Genomic DNA, 19,724 nt, shown 5'->3' with positions numbered 1-19,724 from the left:
CTTATGCCTATGGGGACATATCACACCCATTACTATCATATCACATATCATATCACACCCATTACTAGCCAGAGGCAGTGCAGTGGGCTTTGTGGAGCTTGCGTTTAAATCCCAGTCTGGCCACTTACTGGAGCCTCCTGAGGAAGTCACTTCACATCTCTGAGCCTCAGTTTCCATATCTAAAAAAAGGGAATAATTGTCCCTGTCTCACAGGGCCTTTGTGAGGGTTGAAAACAATGCATACAAAGGAATTAGCACAATGCCTGGCAAAGAATAAATGTCCAAAACTCAGGCTAGTATCAAGATCAGTTTGCCTCATGTACTCCTAAAATTCAACCCCCTTTTGCGTATTTCAATATCCCTTTGAGTGTCCTAAAAATGTTTAATTATATTTAAATATAAAATTTTCATTAAGCAAAATTCAATTAATTTGGAGACTCTTTAGACGAACAGACTATAAATTCCTTAAAATGTTCAAAAGTAGATAAAGTAGAAAAGGACACCCACAGGATACAAAACAAGCTCCTTGTTTATGAAATGCTACAAATCTGACCAATACTTGGTAGACATGCAACAGTAGATATGCTTAAAATGCCAGAAAGATGGGGGACAATAAAGAATGATACACTTGGATAGATAGAAAAATTCTCAAAAGGGGGTTGAATTTTAGGTAAAAACTCGTCATGAAACAAATTGAGAGCTGTTTACCTCCTGCCAAACAGGGAGGGAGCAGAGGTGGCTACTGTGGGCTCTCTCCTGGCTAGAAGAGCTTAGAAACGCCAGGCACTGGCAGAGAGAGCTAAGGCCTGAAGGGGGCTTGTCCCAGCTGGTCCTCCACAGAGGCTGAGCCTAAAGCCAGGCTTTTTGACCCCAGGCCAGCCCCCTTGACATTGCCCTGTGCCCAGTCTTGGATTTCCATCTTTTTTCCAACTTGTTCCCCTTTCGCCAGCCCTCTTTCCAGAGAGGCCACCATCACCACCTCCAGCACTTTGACCCACCTTCCCACACCCCACCAGCCCAGTTACAAATGGTGATTTTCTGTTTATTGCTCAAAAACAAAAATCCAGAAGCAAAGATGAAGAGATTGTGGGTTGAGGAGATGGCAGGAAGGGGATAGGGGCCTTGTCCCAGCTCTCTCCTTCATTCCTCTTCTTCTGACCCTCCAAAGCCCAGGGGTTAGGCCTGGGGCCAGAGCATCTGGGAAAGGCAGAGCCTTCATGGCCAAGGGAACACCAGAGCTCTTGGGTAGTCCTTGTAGGGTGCCCTGGGCTGGAGGGGCCCCAGGAGTTGCAGGGAGCTGAGTTCCCCTCCCAGGGTCCAAAAGCCAGTAGGGTAGGGGGGCAGCTCCTTGTTTGGCAACTGAGAAGAGGAGGCTTTTGGGGGCAGGATGCTGGTTTATTTACTGTCCCCAGGGCCATCAAAGCCCTCTCGTGGGACCAGGAGACTATTTACACAGCAGGGAGGAAAGGAGCCAGAGACCAGGTCCTGTACTCCTCCTTGCCCAGAATGAGGAGGGGAGGGGCGTCCTCGGTCCTGCAGCCTTAGTTTTGGGGTTCAGATGGAAACTTCATACTCCCGTGTATCCTGGAGACAAGAGAGACAGGATCAGTTGCCAGAGTGGGATGGGGGTGGAGCAGGTATCAACAAAGAAGGGAAAAGACCCTGGGTTTTTAAAGTAACATTGATCACTGGGGGTGTGGGGGCCACAGGATGGGAATGGGGCTGAATCTGGCCAATGGATGTGTTTGGTTCATCCTACAGCATCTTAAAATCACATAAATATCTAAATTTCTGGATTGTCTTGAACAGGTGGAAGATCTGGCAATTGGGCCTGAGTTTCCACTAGGGTCTAGATGAGGCACAAGTTCTCCAATTAGCCACAGTTCTCAGTGAGCCTTATTGTTCACACCTGCCTTGCTTTCTTCATTTGCGTGGCCTTTGTAGGCAGCTGAATTTGAAATTCCCAAGACAGATATTACAGCGACCTCGAGAGAAGGTATGGAGCCCTAGGGGAGTGAGAGATGTGGCCCTCCAGGGCTAGGGAAGGGCTCACCCCAGCTTCATACAGTGGATTGCTGAAGTCTGACTCCACAGTGATGGGGCTGTAGGAATGGGAGCCCGAGAAGCCGAAGAGGGATTTTCCCTGAAGCCTGGGAAAGGGAGAAGATAGAGGGGCTTATCGAGAGGTGAGCCCCCAACCCCCCCTCACCCAGGCTTCTGTGCCAGGCAGGCAGGACATCTGCCCTGGCCAGCAGCTCCCTGAGTAGATACTTACTTGGTGTAGTATACATAAATGCCACTGCCGAGGACAATGACCAAGCCTAGGGGCAGCAGGATGGCCAAGGCGAGGTTCCCACCCTCCAGCTGCCGTGATGGGTCTGTGGTCTGGGTCACTGGGAGAGGAGGAGAGGCCAGTTAGCTAGGGCTGGGCCCAGCCCTGGGCTCTCCCAGCCTCCTGCCCTGGGCCCTGAACCCTGGGTCTCACCCCTCCGGGGCCTGGCCTCCTGCCCCCGGCCTCTGCCTTGCCCTCCCAACTCAGCCAGGCCTGGGTCTCCACCTGTGCCCTCACTGACCTTCCAGTTTTCGGTTGTCCAGGAGCTCCTCATAGGCCACTGCAGGGAGAGGAGGGGGAGGGGACGGGGTCTGAGCCAGGGAGGGAAGGAGGCTGGGTAGAGGGCCGGGAGCCCAAGTGGGGCTGGGCTGGACAGCCTGGTTCTCTCTGCCCTCTGTTCAACCTAAACTTTATTCTTCTCTTGGTGTGGGTGGGGGAGTAGTAGTCAGGGCAGGACCTCTTCTTCTTCCTTCTCCAGTGCCCTAAAAGTTCAGGGCTCTGGGCAGTCTAAACCAACCAGGTCTGTAGAATTTGTCAAAAATAGGGAAACTAAGACCTATCCTGAGGGCAAGACACTTCTACACCAAAGCCCCTCTCCTACATCCCTTAGGATAATTCCATGACCTTGAACTTCCCCAGGACTTCTGGATGTACCTGTGAGGATGAAAGCCCACAGGAGGTGGGCTCCGCAAGGTTGCTATTGGTCTCGAATTTGCTACCTGACTTTCCCAGCCCTGTCACTCCCCGGACACGGCTGTGCCCCCTCCTGCCCTGTCTGCCCAGGCACCTTTGCAGAGTGGGGGCTGGCTGGTCCACTGTGAGGGGTGGCCGGGCACACAGGTGATGGTGACCTCGCCGATGAGCTCAAAGCCCTCGTAGCAGAAGAAGCGCAGAGACTCGCCCGCTTGGTAGTGATGCTTGTACAACGTCTGATAGCCATTCTCTGGCACCCCTGGGTTCAGGCACGGCTCATACTTCACTGCAGGGAACATGTCAGTCATGACGTGCCAGCTGCGCTGCTGAACAAGCCACCCAGCCACCCTTCCCAGGGTGTCCCCAGACTCACAGGCACACTTGGGGACCCGGTCACTCCACTTGGGTGTGCCTGTGTCCCGGCTGTAGCAGGTGAGTACAGCTGCCCCCTCCAGGCTGTACCCTGGCAGACAGCGGTACTGGACATGGGAGCCAACAGGAAAGCCAGCGTCCGAGGCAGTACGGTGCCCATTGGTGATCTCACCAGGGTCTGCACAAGTCATGACTGTTGGCAGGAGGACAAGGTCAGGGGGAGCTAGGGCCTTAAAAGATCTCCCAGGAGCTTAGGGCCAGTTCCTCTGAACAAACCCTCCACCTCCCACTATTTCCTCAGAATGCAGAGTTGGAAAAACTTAAAATTCAACGCATTTTATATTTCAGGCTTCCAGAAAACAGAGTGACTGGGGCAACTGAGGCCCCCACCCTAGGGTGAAATTTGAAATATTTGACCACTGTACCAGAGCATATCAGTCATGCACTGTAGATCATCAGCGGAACAGCAGTGCCCTCTTCAGAGGGGCCCAGCCCTCCTGCTCCCTGCATTCCCAGCCCATTCTGCTCACTTACGTTGCCTGCTGGGCCCCTGCAGGCATTTGAGTTTACAACCTTGTTGTGGAAGAGTCACAATCATAGCCATTTCTTGTAGATAGTCCTGTGCAAGGCACTCTGCTTAATGTTTTACAAACACAATATCATATACCCTGATGATCTGGACAGGTCAACGTCACTGTCATCTCCCTTGGCACCCAGGGCTCAGGGCAGTCAAATGACTGGCCAGTGGTCACTCAGCCAGGGGAGCTGGAACCGCTCAGGGTCACAGCCATGGAGCACTGGGCTGAGATTCAGAGACTTGGGTCTCAGCTCAGCTTCAGGCTCAGTGTGCCACCTTGGGCGGGTTCCTTCCTGAGTCTTGGGCAGCTAGGCCAGGCCCTATCCCCTCTGGGCCCTGCCTCCATCTTTTCCTGTCCCTACCCCTGTCCTGTCTGGGTTCCAGACTGGACATCTTATAAATCTTTCCAGGGATGGGGAGCTGTGTCAACTAGAAAGTTTTCCTTGTGTCCAGCCCAAATCTGGCTTCCTGAAATTTATCCTAGTTGGTTCCACCACTGCCCCCAGGGGCCGGGTGGAAGACCTACAATCCCATATCCTTGTGGCAGGCTTCCCAAAATTTGGAGAAAGTGACAAGAAGCCACCCCTTTCTGCTCTTCTAAAAGATAAACACTCTCAGTTCCTTTAAATGTCACCTCCTCTGTGAAATCTCCTGCCCCATCCCTGCAGCGATTAACCCAGCCCTCTTCCCACAGCCCTTCTTCGTACTCACAGCAGCTCCTGCTTATTCCCTGTTTACATACACCAGGCACTGTGTGAAAAACTTTTCATTTGCTCTTCACTACCCCTTATTCCTACCAAGGCTCAGAGATGGTAAGCACCTTGCCCGAATTCACCCAGAGGTTACCACTCTGTGAGTACCCTGAGTTGTTTAAGTATCTGTTCCCCTCCCAGACTGTGAACTCTTCTAGGGTAGGGAGGGGCTCCAACTCCTTCACATAACCCCACCCTCAACACAGCATGGGGCTTCGATGACTGCATTAAAATAAACCAAGTTCTCTCAGGAGTCTAGGCCCTAGCTAAGTAACTCCTGTAATGTCAAGGGTTGGGGACCGAGAGACTGGAGCAGGGCCTAAAACAGGAAGAGCAGAACCGAGATTGATGGCGCGGGGTCGCGGAGGGCTGGAACTCAGACGGGGCAGAGGCGGGGCCAGGAGACTATGGGGGCGGGGCCACGAGGAGGTGAGGCGGGACCCAGAAGAAACTTGCAGAACAGTGCAAGAGAGAGGGACCCAGCCCGGAGAAGATGAGAGGGGGTGCCCAGGGGAGACAATTTGAGGCACCGAGGAGCAGAGGAGTAGAACCCAAAGGGCATAGGGGAGGGGCCTGACGAAGATCTAGGCAGGACCGAGAGCGAAGGGATGGAACCTGGACAGGGCAGGGGCGGGACAAGGGACGAAGGTGGGGCGCAGAGGGAATGGGCGGGGCCCAAGCTGGGCGGCAAACCCCCTGGGGCAGGGGACTGAGCGGAGCCCGGGCTCACTCTTTTGGCAGGCGGGCGGCGCGGCGCTCCAGGACAGGTCCCACTGGCAGGTGAGAATGTCGGAGCCCAGCAGCTCGTAGCCAGGCTCGCACTGGTAAGTAAGCACCGTGCCTCGGATCAGGTCCCCGTGGGAAGCTGTCCTCCAGCCCCATTCCGGAGGTGGCAGCTCGGGGCACGTGTCATTCCTCGGGACCTCTGCAGGGGAGAGACAGCGAGTTTGGAGGCTGTCCTGCGACTCAGGGCGCCCTCCCAGCCTCGAGGATCTCGCTCCTCCCGAGACTTCTGGCCTGCCGGACCCCTGCCCATCTCGGCACCCTAGACCTCGGTACCTTTGAAGTGCAACACGAAACCCTGGCCTAGGCCTGGGTTTGGGGGCCCGGGAGGAGCCTGGAACTGCAGCGTGAGGTCGGGCCCAGAGGAGAGGAGGCGGCGGCGCGGTTGAGGTCCCCGCAACTGGGCCAGGACTCGGGCGCTGGGCCCGTCCCCATCGAACAGCGTCAGCATGTCCCCTTCGCGCACATTCAAGCTGGAGGGAGTGGGACCTTATATGGGGGCTGGGCTACGATCGGCCCCTCCCGTCCGGTTCTGCCCAATCCCTAACTCAGTTCATTAGTAACCCTACTTACTCCAGTCCGACCCCGCATTCTGGACCGCCTCAGTTTTGACCAATTATACGCTTCTCTATAATAGTCGCTCCAGGTTCCACTTATTCTGTGGCTCCTCCCAGTTCCTGCTGCCCAATCCCCACCTCTGTTCATTACTAACTCTCCCACTCTCCAGTCCCTCCTCCATCACCAAGTGACCACAGCCTAGCTCGACTCCAGCTCTGACCAATCACAGACCAGGCTCATTACCACCCTGCCCAACTCTAGGCCCTGCCTGGGTACCTGCTTCTGGTTCTGTCCAGTCACATGACCACCTCATACCAAGTCAGCTCACTGGATTTTCCCTACACCTGCTGGTGATGATTCAACATCTTGGGCCTGGGTCCCTGGAAATCGGTCCAAGGGCAGTCTCAGACACAGCCAAAGTGAGAGACACCAAGGCCAGAGCCCCTTTTTCACCATAGTCCCTGAGGAAGGCTGCATCACCCCATTTACTTGTCCAACGTCACTTGCCTAGTAAGTGATTTCTACCTAGGTCTACCTGACAACCCACACCCCTATCCTGAACCCTTAGTCGCCTCTTTCATCAGACCACATATTCACCGAATATTGTGTAGACCTGCAAGCCAGCCAGGCTCAGAATGCAGGTTAGTACATTGTCATACCATACTTCGCTGAGCCCACACCCACCGTACCCTCTGCAGCCCCAAAACGTACATCTCTACTTGGAGCAAGATGCGCTTCTCTTCCTGGACGTGCAGGCCCCACACGCAGTCCTGGCCGGGGCTATAGCTCTGGGGCCAGTCTGGAGAGAGGACCACACCAGCTGGTTCTGACAGCTCCCCTCCACACATGGCTAGGGTAGAAGCAGTGTCAGATTCAGGACCCAGGTGGGCATGCAGTCTCTATTTCACCACAATCCTCACCACTCCCAACTGTGTGCACCAGACTGCCTCACGGGTTTCCTGTTATCTATTACCCACCTGCTTCCTGCCACATCCAGTCCTGTTGTGCCCAATCCCCAGCCCTGCTCTTAATTAATTCTGCCCACCCTCCCAACCTACCATCAAGGCCCAAGCCACGACTTAGCCCAACTCCAGTTCTAGCTCTCCAAGACATTTGAGTTGTGACCTTGAATTCTGTAACAAGCCCACCAATTATTTAGCTAAGAAAAAGTGCGTCTCTGAAAGGGACAGGGATTTACCCAAGGCCTGGGTTTATTACATTTGAATATACAGGTCTCCTTCCTGAATGGCCTTCCTAGGATCCCCGGCTCAGGGGTAGTCTGTAGACTGAAAGACTTCCTGTGGATGTGGAGGGCTCACCCTTGCAGGCTGGCTCTGTGTCATTCCAGTGAGGTTCTGTGGGATCCACACATTCGATGGCATTGGGGGGGCCCGGGGGCTCCAGGGCATATCCTGGGAGGCACGAGAAGGTGGCCAGCGCCCCTGGGCGGTACTCGGGGTCCGTGGTGGTGACATTGCCATGTGCCAGGAAGGGGGCGAAGCAGCGATCTTCCTCAAAGGCTAGAGAGGAGTCAGTCCCAGAAATTAAACATTAGGACGGTCCTCAGGGGATCTCAAACTGGAGAACTTGGGCTGAATTCAAGTGTTGTTTGGCCACTCAGTGGGCTGTTTAAAATAGAATGCCCTTGGGCTTAGCTTTCACTCTTCAGTTTCCCCGAAACCCTAACGGTCCTCATTCATATATTTGTTACCTCCCCAGTCTCTGGAGGGAAATCCTAGGCTAGTCAAATCCCAGCCACCATTCCACAGATGAGGAAACTGAGGTCCACAGACACAAAGCCACTTGCCCAATGTCACACAATAGGGCAATGGCAGAGCCAGGTCTCAAACCCAGATTGCTTGATTCCAAGCCAGAGACACTTGGCTCTGGAAACTGCAAAGAAGTGGGGGAAAAAAGGTGCCTTTGCAGAACTGGCTCATGTAGGTATGTTCTCTCCTCAAAAATCACCATTGGATTCTGATTATCCCTGATCATCCATGCTGTGGCCAGAATCCAAAAGTGCAGCTAACACAAAAGCTACTCAGTTTTGACTTTGGACTAAGTCAGCAAAAATGAACATTTATAGAGCATTTTAGTTTTTGCCCATTTGCTCATATCTTAGCTGCAAAACTATCTTCAAGGTAAGACTTAGGTGCAGTTGAGGAATCTGAAGCTCGTGGAGCAGCAGTGGCCCGCAGCTATGGAGGCAGGCTTCAAACCTATGAGTTCTCTGTGCAGTCACAGAATCTAACATGCAATTTATTTTTCAGATTCACTGTTCTAATTCAGTTACTTAACCTGATAAGATATCATATCCAAATCCTATGCATCTGTCAGGGCCCAGTGCCAATTCCATTTCTCCCATGATTTATACCAGAAACGAGGCCCTCTCACCTCTGAGCATTTCACTTTTTTTGCCTCTTCCTAGCTACTGTTTGCACAAATCCTCTGCTCCAGCCACACTGAAAAGCCCTTTCCCAAACATACCAGGCATTACTCTACCTCTTTACCTTTGCTCACACAGTTCCTTTCACCTGAGATGCTTGTTCCCAATCTCCTTCTTTTAAAATCCTCTCTATCCTGTAAGACCCCGCTCAAACGCCTCTTCTCCTGTGATCACTGACCTCCTTCCTTCTACCTGTCCAGCATCCAGTCCCCCATCTTCTGGTAACAGCACCTCTATTTTCATTTTAGGAAACATACCTCCCCTACTTCCAGCCCGTGAAATTCAGTTGGGGCCAATTAGGGATGACCACATGATGTGGATCTGCCGATCATAATACCACCTGCCCCTAGCTACACATATTGGTTCAGGCATAGGCACAAGGTCTAAGCCAGGGCAGTGAGAGCCTTTCCTGGCATTTTTGCTGAAGCTCTCAGGAAAGAAGCATGCCTTCTCTTTCTCTGATGGAATTACTAAGTTGGTGGTATGTCGCTCTAGAACTGGTAGGTCCACTACAGATGGAGAGCCTGCCTGAGAATGAAGTCAACACAGAGGAAAGAACTGAGAGATTGAGGTAACTGGTCTCCTGACTGTGTACCTGGATCCAGCCATACATGAAGCTTACATAGAAAAGTGCCCTCAGGGAATCAGAAGGGGTCCATATGAAGGAATCCTTATAGTTTTGGGGTGGGAAGGCAAGTCAGGTTTCAGGGATCCAAACACAGAGATGAGCAGGGATGGAATATATACTTGTGGCCATGCCTATGGAGTCAAGAAGAGGGGAGGTTGCAGGAATTGAGGCCTGGGGGTAGGTGGGGGCAGTTACCTTCAAATCGGAGGCTTAGCAGCAGGGGATTGGCAGGTGTCTCTGAGAGCAGCTCCACATAGAGGGACTGGGCGTCACTGATAAGACCCCGCTCTGGGACATCATCCATATCTGAGTCATAGATCACTGGCGATAGGGGACTGCCCCCTGAGCGCACCATCAGCCTGGGATGGACAGAAGGGTGGCCAGGGGCTCAATTTCCCCTCAGAAGCTGCCTCACCTCTTGCCTGCTCACCTAACTTATTTTTATAGCTATTATTATCAAACATTAACTATATGCCATGTACTCTTCTAAGCCTTTACACATTTTATCTCATTTAATTCTGACAAGAACCCTTGAGTCAGATACCGTTTTTATCACTCTTTTTATAGATGAGGAAATTGAGGCACAGAAGGATTAAAGAACCTGTCCAAGATCACAGCAGAGCTGGGGCACTGGTTGGTTAGATAAAGAATGTAATAATGAGGATGACAATGGCAAACACATTTATAGTGCTTACTGTGAGCTAGGCACCATTCTAAACACATATCTTAATGCACTTAACCTCACAGAAACCTTAAGAGGAAGGTACTATTATCTCCATTCTACAGACCAGGAAACTGAGGCACAGAGAGGTTAAGTGATTGCTCTAAGTTTGCACAGCTGTGCTGCCTAAGAAAGGGGAAGGACTATCTGCATTTAACACATTTCCCAACTGGGATCAACCCCAGGTCTGTCTGACTCCCCTCTGACTCCTCACTGCAGTCTCCCTATTTCTTTGAGGTGGGGACCTCAGGGGCCCAGATCCTCACCGATCATTGTCCTCATCCAGAGACACTCTCTCAAAATGCAGGTGCAGCCGGCGTCCCTCAGCTGCTTCAATGACCCAGCGGCAGGTGAGGTTGGGCCCTGCAGCTCCCCCAGGCTCAGGGGACACAATGCGGCCCAGTGTAGCATTGTGGATGGTGCCACCACAGGATGCTGTGGGCAGAGGGAGGGCAGGTTAAGGGGACTTGTCCTCCTTCCATCTTGAGAGCTGTTCCATTCACACCTCTGGCTGGGACCTGTCCTTGGGATGGCCTCTGCCCTATGAGCTCACTTTAGAGGACAGGACCTTTTCCAGGCCACCACCCAGGTGGAGAACCAGCCCTGGAATAGGGAAACCCCCAGGATGGACATCCCCCAGGATGGAGATTCCATTAAAATGAAGATTCCACAGATGTGGGCATCCTGGGATGGGGAGTTATGAGGATCCCCAAAATTGAAGCCCTCAGATAGAAAACCTTCAAGATGGGGATCCCCAGGATGAGGACTCTCCAGGATAGGGACCCTCCAGATATGAACCCCAAGAATGGTTTTCTCTAGGATGAGGAGTCTCTGAAAGAAAGGATCTCCAGAATGGTGACTCATGACATGGAAACCCTCCAGGTGAGACTTCCCAGAGGGAGACCCCCCAAGGATAGAAACCCTCAGAGTAAAGAGCTCCAGATGGAGTCCCCAGCATAGGGACACTTGAGGGTAAAAACTCCTTCAAGATGGGTGGTCCCCAAAGATGGTGACCCCCAAAGATTGGGCCCTCCCAATGGTGCCCCTAGGACAGAAGCCCCCACCTGTGGTGGCAGGATACTCACCCATGCAGCTGGGGGGCTCCCCGCTCCAGGAGGGCCGGGTACCATTGAGGCAGATGAGGGTGTCCTCGCCCTGCAGCTGGTAGCCTGAATCACAGTGGAAGGTGGCGGTGCCCCCAGGGTGCAGGTCTGTCACGCTCACATCTCCATGGGCCAGCCGGGGAGGGAAGCCGCAGCTCAGGAGGTAGGCTGGATCAGGCAGAGCAGGGAGAAGGAGGACTCACTTTCCCATGCCACCCTCTCTCACCAGTCCTCCAGCACTTCCTCTTCTCTTTCCAGGTCCCTCTGGGGACACAAATTGGCTCCAACCTGGAGTCTTCACGTGGGCACACTGTCTCATGAAGAGGTCATTTCAACATGCTCTATCAACCCTAATCTGTGTAATCCACTCACTTTGGCCCCCATTTTATAGATGAAGTAGCTGAGACTCAAAGAAACTCTGGACCCTAGCATTCATTTGCTGTGTGACCTCAGGCAAATCAATTGACCACTCTGAACCCCATCCAGCTCTAATAATAACAAATAGTATTTGCAAAGCCTGTTTGGCTTTCAAAGTGAGCCCACATAGTGCTTTTGAAGTAGTCAGAGAAAGACTGTGACTCATATTCCAGATGTGGAAATTGAGGCTCCAAGTGCCTCACAGCATTTTCTCCCCTTAATACACACAGGCTTTCTTCCACTGAGGTGCACTGTGGTATTATAGCCTCAGCTTTCGTCCAGAGGAGCCACATGAAACTCCTTTAGGAACTTTGACTATTTTGTCATTAAAGACCCTAATACCCGGTGCCCCCTAAATGAATCCCCCAGTGAAAGTGAAATGCTAGGGAAAGCTTTGCTTCCTTAAGGAAATGGTTTGTCTTCTCCTTTCTTGCAGTGAGAACTGTACAGCGGCCGGCCCCGTGGCCGAGTGGTTGAGTTCGCACACTCTGCTTTGGCGGCCCAGGGTTTCGCGGGTTCAGATCCTGGGCAGGGACACGGCACCACTCATCAGACCACGCTGAGGCAGCGTCCCACATGCCACAACTAGAAGGATCCACAACTAAAATGTACAACTATGTACTGGGGGGCTTCAGGGAGAAGAAGGAAAAATAAAAGAGTGGCATGTTAGCTCAAATGCCAGTCTTTAAAAAAACAAACAGGGGCCGGCCCGGTGGCGCAGCGATTAAGTGCGCACGTTCGGCTTCGGTGGCCTGGGGATTGCCGGTTCTGATCCCGGGTGTGGACATGACACTGCTTGGCAAGCCATGCTGTGGTAGGTGTCCTACTTATAAAGGAGACGAAGATGGGCACGGATGTTAGCTCAGGGCCAGTCACCCTCAGTAAAAAGAGGAGGATTGGAAGCAGTTAGCTCAGGGCTAATCTTCCTCAAAAAAAAAAAAAAAAAAAAAAAAAAAAAAAAAAAAAACCCTGTATAATCTCTCTTTTTGTACTGGCTGATAGAAAGCTCAGAAGCAGATTGAGGCTTGTCCCTAGCAACAATGGCTTGTCCATCCACATTCTATTTTTTCAACTTTAATAAGCATTACCTGGTGCCAATTTTTTTCTTATTCTATTTTATTTTATTGCTTGCATTCTGTTTTGAAAGTCTCCTGAAATTCTTATGGAATCGTATGGGACAAAATAAATAAATAGAAAGTGACTTGTTAGTAAATTATGACTCTGAACTTGATCCTGACAGAGCTCTGTGTGTTTGTTTCAGATCGAGCAGAGCTCATCAAGAAGGGCTTCCTGGAGAAGGTGCACCAAAGCTGGGTCTTGTAGAAGGGGCAGGCTCTGGGTAGCAGAGGGTTTCGGAGGTACCACCTTGCCTAGGTCTTTGCTTTTTCTGACTCCAGCCCTGAGTGATTCTCTAAGACACCTGGTTCTCTCCCTATTTCACAATTCAACAAGCATTTCTTTGGCTGGGTCCCGGGGACAGAGAGATGAAAAAGGCCTAGGCCTTGCCCTTTAGGAGTCTCCATCTACTGAGATAGACACAAAAGCAACCTTCTAGAACATAGTGATTTGAATAAATATTAGCCTCTGTGATAGGTCTGCACAACCAACAGGAGCAATTCCGAATACTTTAGATTGACGTTCAAAAGCCCCTTCCACAGCTGGGTCCAGCCTAGCACATACAGCGTTAGTTCTCACCCATGACGCATATATTTTACAAGACGTAGTTTTATGACTCCTTACTATCCCACTTTTATATTTTTTCACACCATTTCCCCTACCTGCGAGGCCTCGTCTCACTCTTTCTCATCTTCCAAGGAGTAACTTAAGTATCACCTCTTCCAGGAAGTCTTAATTGCTTCCTTGCCATACACGATCTGCATGTATAATTTTGTCATCATGTTAACCGCTATTGCCATTATGAAACTGAACCAAGCTTTATTTATTTTTGTCTCCTAAAACCCTAGTCTAGCTGATCGATTGATGCAGCCAGGAGGCAGTGTGGAACAGTGGAAAGAGCACTCCATCTGGAGATGGGCAGACCTGAGTTCCATTTCTAGCTCCACAACTTATTAGCTGTATGACCTTGAGCAGGTGACTTCACCACCAGGGCCTCTTACCTGCAAATGGCAATAATAAATCCTATCATTGAACTTTGGCCTTAAAGTTAAACAAAAGAAACACACAAAGCACCCTGCACGTGAAAAGTGCTCAGAAGGTGTTAATCACCTGCCCCTTGGCCTCAGTTAATGAATGCCTGAGAGTCAGGGACTCAGGGATCTGACTTCTGACTCTGCAATGAATTTGCAGGTGGCTGAGCAATCCATATAACCTTTGAGTCTTTTTTGTCCTCTCAGAGATGGAGTTGACAATGGCCACCCCCCCAGGTTGCTGTGAGAAGCAAATGAAACAGTTGGTGAAATGGTTTTGTAAATGGGAACCTTTGCTGGACTCGAGGTGAGGGGTAATGGAACCTTTGGCCTTTCAGAGAAGCTAATGAGGCCACTCTGGACAAGAGGACCCAGCTAGCGCAGATTGGGAAGGGCTTAAACAGGGCCTTAGACCCAAAGGTACCTGGAGAAGCCACAAAGCAGGGAAGACTGAGGCAGGTAATGAAGGCCAATTTATGCAACAGCCCTGCTTTCCCAAATGTTCCACTTAGCCTAAAGAGTCCTATTTTCAATGCCCTAGGGAAGTGGCTGCTTAAAGGAGCCATTTTCTAATGTCTGAAGTCCAGCCCTTGGCCCTGGGCCCTCAAGGCATGCCTTTGCTCCTCCACAACGAGGCCCTGACCACCACCATGTCCCCTAGCTCAACATCTTTCCATGAATTGGCCTGGTGCTGGGCACCTCCACCTTGCACACCTGAGCCCCGGGGCAAGTCCGGAGAGGGGGCCTCAGGAGAGGCTGGGGAGGGTGTGAGGAAGAGATTTGGGTTGTGTGTGTTCTAGACAAGGTCCACAAGGGATCTGGGCTCAGCAGAGCTCACAAGGGGGCAGGCAAGGCCATGAGGCAATGTGAAGGAACATTGGCCCAACACAGGTCCCTCTCTGTTTCGGAGGAGCATAGGAAGGGACTTTGGAGGTGGCAGCAGTGTCTGGAATGGGACAGTGGACTGGGCCCCTTGCCTCTTGCACACACGGATGCTAGAACATACACTTGCACTGTGGGAAGGTTCCCGCACACACAGGTGAGTATGGATGGATGCGTGTGTGCAGGTTGGCTGTGGATGGATGCTCATGAATGCAGTTGTGCGTGGATTCCTCCCCAATTCTCGGCCCCCAGAAGTCAGCAGGATCTTTCTAGGTCACAAATCTGAGGCTGTTGCTATCTTGCTTAAAACATTTCAAAATGTCTTCCCCTCCCCTGCAGGGTAAAGTAGTCTGAACTCCTTACTGAAGCTGATAAGGCCCTTGATGATCTGAATCCAACCTACCTCGCAGTTTGGTCTCTTAGCCTACTTCTCCCTTCCACTTTCTGTGTTTTGACTGTCATTTTTGAGCTCTCACTGTGTACCAGACATTATTTTAAGCACTTGATGTGTACTAACTCATTTGATCTTCCTAATAATACCATGAAGTAAGTATTACGATCCCCATTTTTCAGATGAGACAATGAGGCACAGGAAGGTTAAGCAGCTTGTCCCAGGTCACAGAGCTATGACAATTCTACCTTCCATGCTGAATTTCTTCAACTCCTCAAGGGAGTCATGGTTTTTTCCCCCTCCCAGTCTTGGAGTGTGCTTTTCTATCCATCTAGACATCTGCCTTCCTCTTTCTCTTCCTCCTGCCTTCCCTTAGCTAACTCATCTTTTAGGTCTCAGCTTAGTCATCACCTCCTCCAAGAAAGTGTCCCTACATTCCTTGGGGGAAATTTAGGTCCCTTTGATATTTGCTCCCTCTTGCCTGTGTTTCCTCTGTCATAGGGATATAGGTCTTTATCTCACTGAATTGTAATCATCCTGATTACATGTCCGTCTTGCTACCTAGATTCTGAGTTCCTTGAAGTCAGATTTGTATCTGGCTTGTTCATTCGTCTCCCCAAGGCTAACACAGGGCTGGTATGAAATGGGCACTTGATAAACATTTATTGAGTGAATGGGTGAATTGCTACTTGGATGTGTGCACACCCAGACACAGGTCTGTGAGTGTGTAAAATAAGTGCGTATAAGTCTCCTCTAAGGGTTTTGTCCCTTGGGGTCCTAGTCAGGAGGAAAAGCCCACAACATTTCACTGTGGTTGGAAGGCTCCTGGAGATATCCCCTGTGCCCAATGTGACCCATATCCTTCCACCAGCACCCCGGACTCCTCACCCTGATAGTGGATCCTGAAGCCACCGCCCCTTGGGACCCGTGGGCTTTGGAAGTGCAGGAGCAGCCGGTTGGTTGGACTCCGAAGAACCTGCCCTTCTCCAAGCATGGAGGAGTTGGCCAGGAGTCGGGGGGCCAGGCCTGGGGACCCTCCACCAGCCAGCACCAGGAGTTCTTCCTCTCGAGACAGGTTCAGTGTCTGCACCTAAAGAAGCCAGACCCAGACCCACCAGAACAAGTCAGCTGGGGTGGGTGACCCTGTAAGCTCCCTGCCCTTGCCATCCTTTTCCCTGTAGATGGCAGCCCAAATGCCACACTGATGCTGGGCAAGTTGTAGAACTCTAGGAGAGTCTTTGAGATCCCTAGAAAACAGGCCCATCTGAGTCAGAAAACAGGTTCTCTGGCTCCCAGGCCAAACCTGTGCACACCCCTGGGCCCCGAGGAAAGGGCTTGGAGGTTTCACAATCATATGCTTAGGTCCAGTTACCTGGATCTCAATGCCATAGCCGGGGTAGACATGGATGCTGTATGTGCAGTCCAGGAGCCCCAAGGTGTGGCTGGCCGTGCTCCCTAAATCTGGAGACTCCACATGCCCTTCGCCTTCGGAGATGTTGTTATTACACAGAACTAAAGAGATATAAATGGCTGCGGTTGAGAGAATCCCTGTGTTCTTGCCCTCCCTGCCGAGCAACTCTTGGGTCCTCATCTGTCTTCTCCCCAGCACCCCTCACCATCTTTATCCAATGCTCCCTCTCCCACCTGTGCCCAGAACTCCCTTCCCCAACTGTAATATAGATAAAACACATAGAACAGTGCTGGTACATAGTAAGGGTATATAAATACTAGCCTTTATTATTATTAAGCAGAAGCCCCTCTCCTATCTGTACCCAGACCCCTTTTTCCACACGTTCCCAGCAGCCTCTCCCACATCTGTGTTCTTGCACACTACCCCATCCGCTTCCAATCCCCTCACCTGGGCTGGTCACTGTGGTGGTCACAGTTGTCGTGGTGATGATGGTGGTCGTGGTCTCCTCCTCTCCTCCCTCAGGCCCGAGGGGCGGGCCTGGGGAGGCGGGGCCGAGAAGGGGCGGGACCGTAGTTCCTGGGGGCGGGGTCAGCAGCTCTGGTGCGGTGGGGCTTGCCCCCCTGCCCCCCTTAGGGGTTACGGCTGTTGTCAGAGGCCCTGTCCCTGGCTCAGTGGCCCGCGGCAGGGAGGGTGCTGCAAGAGTCTGGCCAGCTGGAGGAGTGGCTAGTGTGGGGTCTGGATCAGATCCTGGGACAGTGCAAGGGAAGTAAGGGCACAGAAGGAGCAAATTGATGGGCCTTAGGTGGGGAGAAGGGCTGAAGGAAACTGGGAGTTCCCCACTGAGCCCAAAAGATTTCCCCAACAAGGTGAAGATCCCCCACCTCTCCCTTCCCCATCCAAACTCCCCACCTCCTCCCAAGGCTTCCACAGTCTGCACCCCTCCTCCCTTTTCTTCCCCTCTTCCCCTCTCCACCTCTCTACCCAGGCCATTCCACTCTGACAGTCTCCTTGAGCCTCTCTCTCTGCGTCTCCATTCAGATCTGGCTCCCTCTCCTGGTTACCCCTTTCTCTCTGTTTTGCTCTCTCCAGAACTCCCTATCTCTGTTTAGTATTCTTATGGCTCTCTGATTTTATGATTCTGGATCTACTAGTCTCTGCATTTCTCTTTCTTTCTGTGTCTCCCACCATTTCTCTGATTCTGGTTCTCTGAGTTTTCATCTTTCTTTCTCTCTGATTGTCTGTTTTTCTGTGTGACTCTGTCTCTTGATCATTCTTTCTCAATTTCTCTGCTTCTCTGACTGTCTGTGCCCAGTTTTGACTCTGTCTAACCATCTCTCTCTGTCTCTCTCTGAATTTCACTGGCCTGGCTCCCCATCTCCCAGAGTTAATGTCCCTCCCTCTGCCTCTATGTCACTCCTGCCACTCTGGGGGCCTCACCCGGCAGGTAGCCCATCTCTGGGCCCTTCCTCAGCAGGGCCCCATGGAGCAGCTCGGCCAAGGCCTCAGAGGCTACTGTAGGGGTCTCACTTCCAGGCTCTGGCAGTGCCTCCTCCTCTTTCAGGGGCAGACCTAGAGGATGAAGTTGTGTGAGCCCTTCCACTGCTCCAGACTCCTGCTTTCTCCAGAAAGATCTTTTCCAGAGTTGTTGCTCCCTCCTCAGTCAGCTGGGCCTGCAGGAGCTCAGAGGGTCCCAGGCTGGGCTGAGAGCCAAGATTGGAGGAGGGGCTCCCAGCTGCTCCTCACACTCCTACACTTTCCTCTCATCCTTTTTCCCCAGGCCGTATGGGCCTTCAGTGAGCACGTTGGCTCTTGTGAACCCTGGACAGCGCCAGCAGGGCAGAGAAAGGGCAATGGTACTGCCTTCATTTTCATCTCGGTGGTGCTCTCCCCACAACCCTGGGGTTCTCCGAATGGTCTGGCAGCACCTCCCAGCCCTTGCTTCTGCAGTGCCCAGCTTTTTCTCTGGGTTTCTGTCTCTGCAGTGTGTTGTTCTCTCCCTCCCTCCCTCCCTCCCTCTCTCTCTCTCTCTGTCTCTCTCTCTCTCCTTCTCTGCAGTCTCTGTCCCCTTCCCTGGAGTCTGGCTGGGGGTCAGAGTGGGAGACTAAATATCTGGTCTCTGAGCATTGCTTCTGTTCATCTGTCTTTGTCCATATGTCCAAGAGCATTTGTATGTGCAGTGACTGGCATCTCTCCCAGCACCTCCATCTCCCACCCAGGTACGGTGCGTGCTTCTGCCACCTCCGCAGACATCTCCCCCACCCCCGACTTCCCCAGCCCTTCTTCCTGGATTTAACCCCTGAGATGCTGCTAAAAGTTCCCCCCATTCATTTCCCCCCCTCCTCAATATGGGGGATTAGGGGCTCCAGGTACAAGCTGGAAAGCCCTGGCTTACCCCTTCCTGGAAAACTGTGCCCCTTCCCTACCCCAGGAGCTCCAAAAACCCGGGATCTTCCTAGAAAGGAGGGTAGAAGACCCTGCTGGGGGCCTTCCTGGGGCCCACCCCATGCTCCCATGTTCTTACCCTGAGTCCAGGGACAGCTCAGCAGAATTAGGAACAGCAGCTGGGGAGGCGGCGGGTGCTGTGCCCTGGGAGTCCCCATGGCGACTCACACGGATTTCTCTCCTCTGCGCCTCTCCTAAATAATCTAGTTGTCACCTTTCCTCCGTCTCCTTTTAGCTTTCCCTTTAATTTTTTTTTCCTGCTAGTAGTTAATAAGGAAGACAATTTCTCTGCTCCTTGGGAGGGAGGGGCAGAATTGGGCTGGGGGTCGCCCAGAGTCCACCCCTCTTTGCCCAGTCCTCTCTGTCCTCTGCTCTCCTGTCTGAGGGAGAGGGGGCGCGGCTCCGGCTGCAGGGGGTGGGGCCGAGAAAGCCGAAGGGGCTGGATCGCCTGGGTTACCCTCTTGCTCCGGCCCCTGGGTCCACCAGGCTGGCTGGACCCCAAGCTGGGAGTGTGGGGAGAGGCAAGATAGCTTCCGGGGGCCTGGGGTGGAATCGAAGATCAAGAGGGTCCCTATCGTGTTCTGGTGGGGCTTGGCGGGGAAGGGAGGGGGTTGTGGGACCTGGAGAGCTGAAGCTCGGGCACTGGAGCTGCGGGAGGGAGAAGCTGAGAAAGGTGTCGAGCCCACGTCAGATCCTGGGGACGGGCGAAGGGAGGGGCCTGGAATTTATTTGGGGCGGAGGGGGGGAAGGAGGAGGAGGAAGTGCAGATGGAGGAAGGAGGGACCAAAGGAGCCAGGACGGTAATCCTCACTCCCGCGGCCCCTAGGGGAGGCAAAGGAAACTCTGGTCCCAGCAGTAATTACGTCCCTCTCCCCCAGCCATTCCAGCACATCTGGAATCTGAATTTCCTCTTCCCAGGGTGATGAGGGGCGGCACAGCTGGACTCGCGCCTGCTCAGTCCCCGGTATACCCTCTGCCCACATCCAGAGCAGCCATGGGACTTCCCTCTTCCTTTTACAGAAGCTCATGTGGAATGGGCTTTCCCCTCCTCCAGGAGAATGGCAAGTTT

At 52.4% G+C, this 19,724-nt stretch overlaps 1 protein-coding gene and 1 long non-coding RNA gene across 2 annotated transcripts; one reads left to right on the top strand and one right to left on the bottom strand.

Annotated features, from left to right (window-relative positions):
* Window positions 1-1,067: 1,067 nt before the first annotated feature.
* Window positions 1,068-19,026, bottom strand: SEZ6L2 (seizure related 6 homolog like 2). The gene is made up of 18 exons (XM_046667534.1): window positions 18,735-19,026; window positions 17,651-17,782; window positions 16,661-16,960; window positions 16,175-16,314; window positions 15,691-15,892; window positions 10,948-11,133; window positions 10,129-10,297; window positions 9,337-9,500; window positions 7,387-7,587; window positions 6,779-6,917; window positions 5,786-5,982; window positions 5,457-5,651; window positions 3,399-3,590; window positions 3,120-3,311; window positions 2,574-2,612; window positions 2,276-2,393; window positions 2,054-2,150; window positions 1,068-1,584 (listed from the first exon to the last, which is right to left on the bottom strand). The coding sequence occupies exons 1-18, from the start codon at window positions 18,811-18,813 to the stop codon at window positions 1,555-1,557; spliced, it is 2,772 nt and encodes a 923-aa protein (XP_046523490.1). The 5' UTR covers window positions 18,814-19,026; the 3' UTR covers window positions 1,068-1,554.
* Window positions 5,473-11,895, top strand: LOC124242464 (uncharacterized). The gene is made up of 4 exons (XR_006889454.1): window positions 5,473-5,550; window positions 10,170-10,212; window positions 10,682-10,744; window positions 11,819-11,895. It is a non-coding gene; the product is annotated as an uncharacterized LOC124242464 (long non-coding RNA).
* Window positions 19,027-19,724: the final 698 nt, after the last annotated feature.

The sequence above is a fragment of the Equus quagga genome, chromosome 7 (genome assembly GCF_021613505.1).
Source record: "Equus quagga isolate Etosha38 chromosome 7, UCLA_HA_Equagga_1.0, whole genome shotgun sequence".
Taxonomy (NCBI): Eukaryota; Metazoa; Chordata; class Mammalia; order Perissodactyla; family Equidae; genus Equus; species Equus quagga.
The sequence above is the reverse complement of the archived record's forward strand: the minus strand, read 5'-3'. Positions and strand labels throughout refer to the sequence as shown.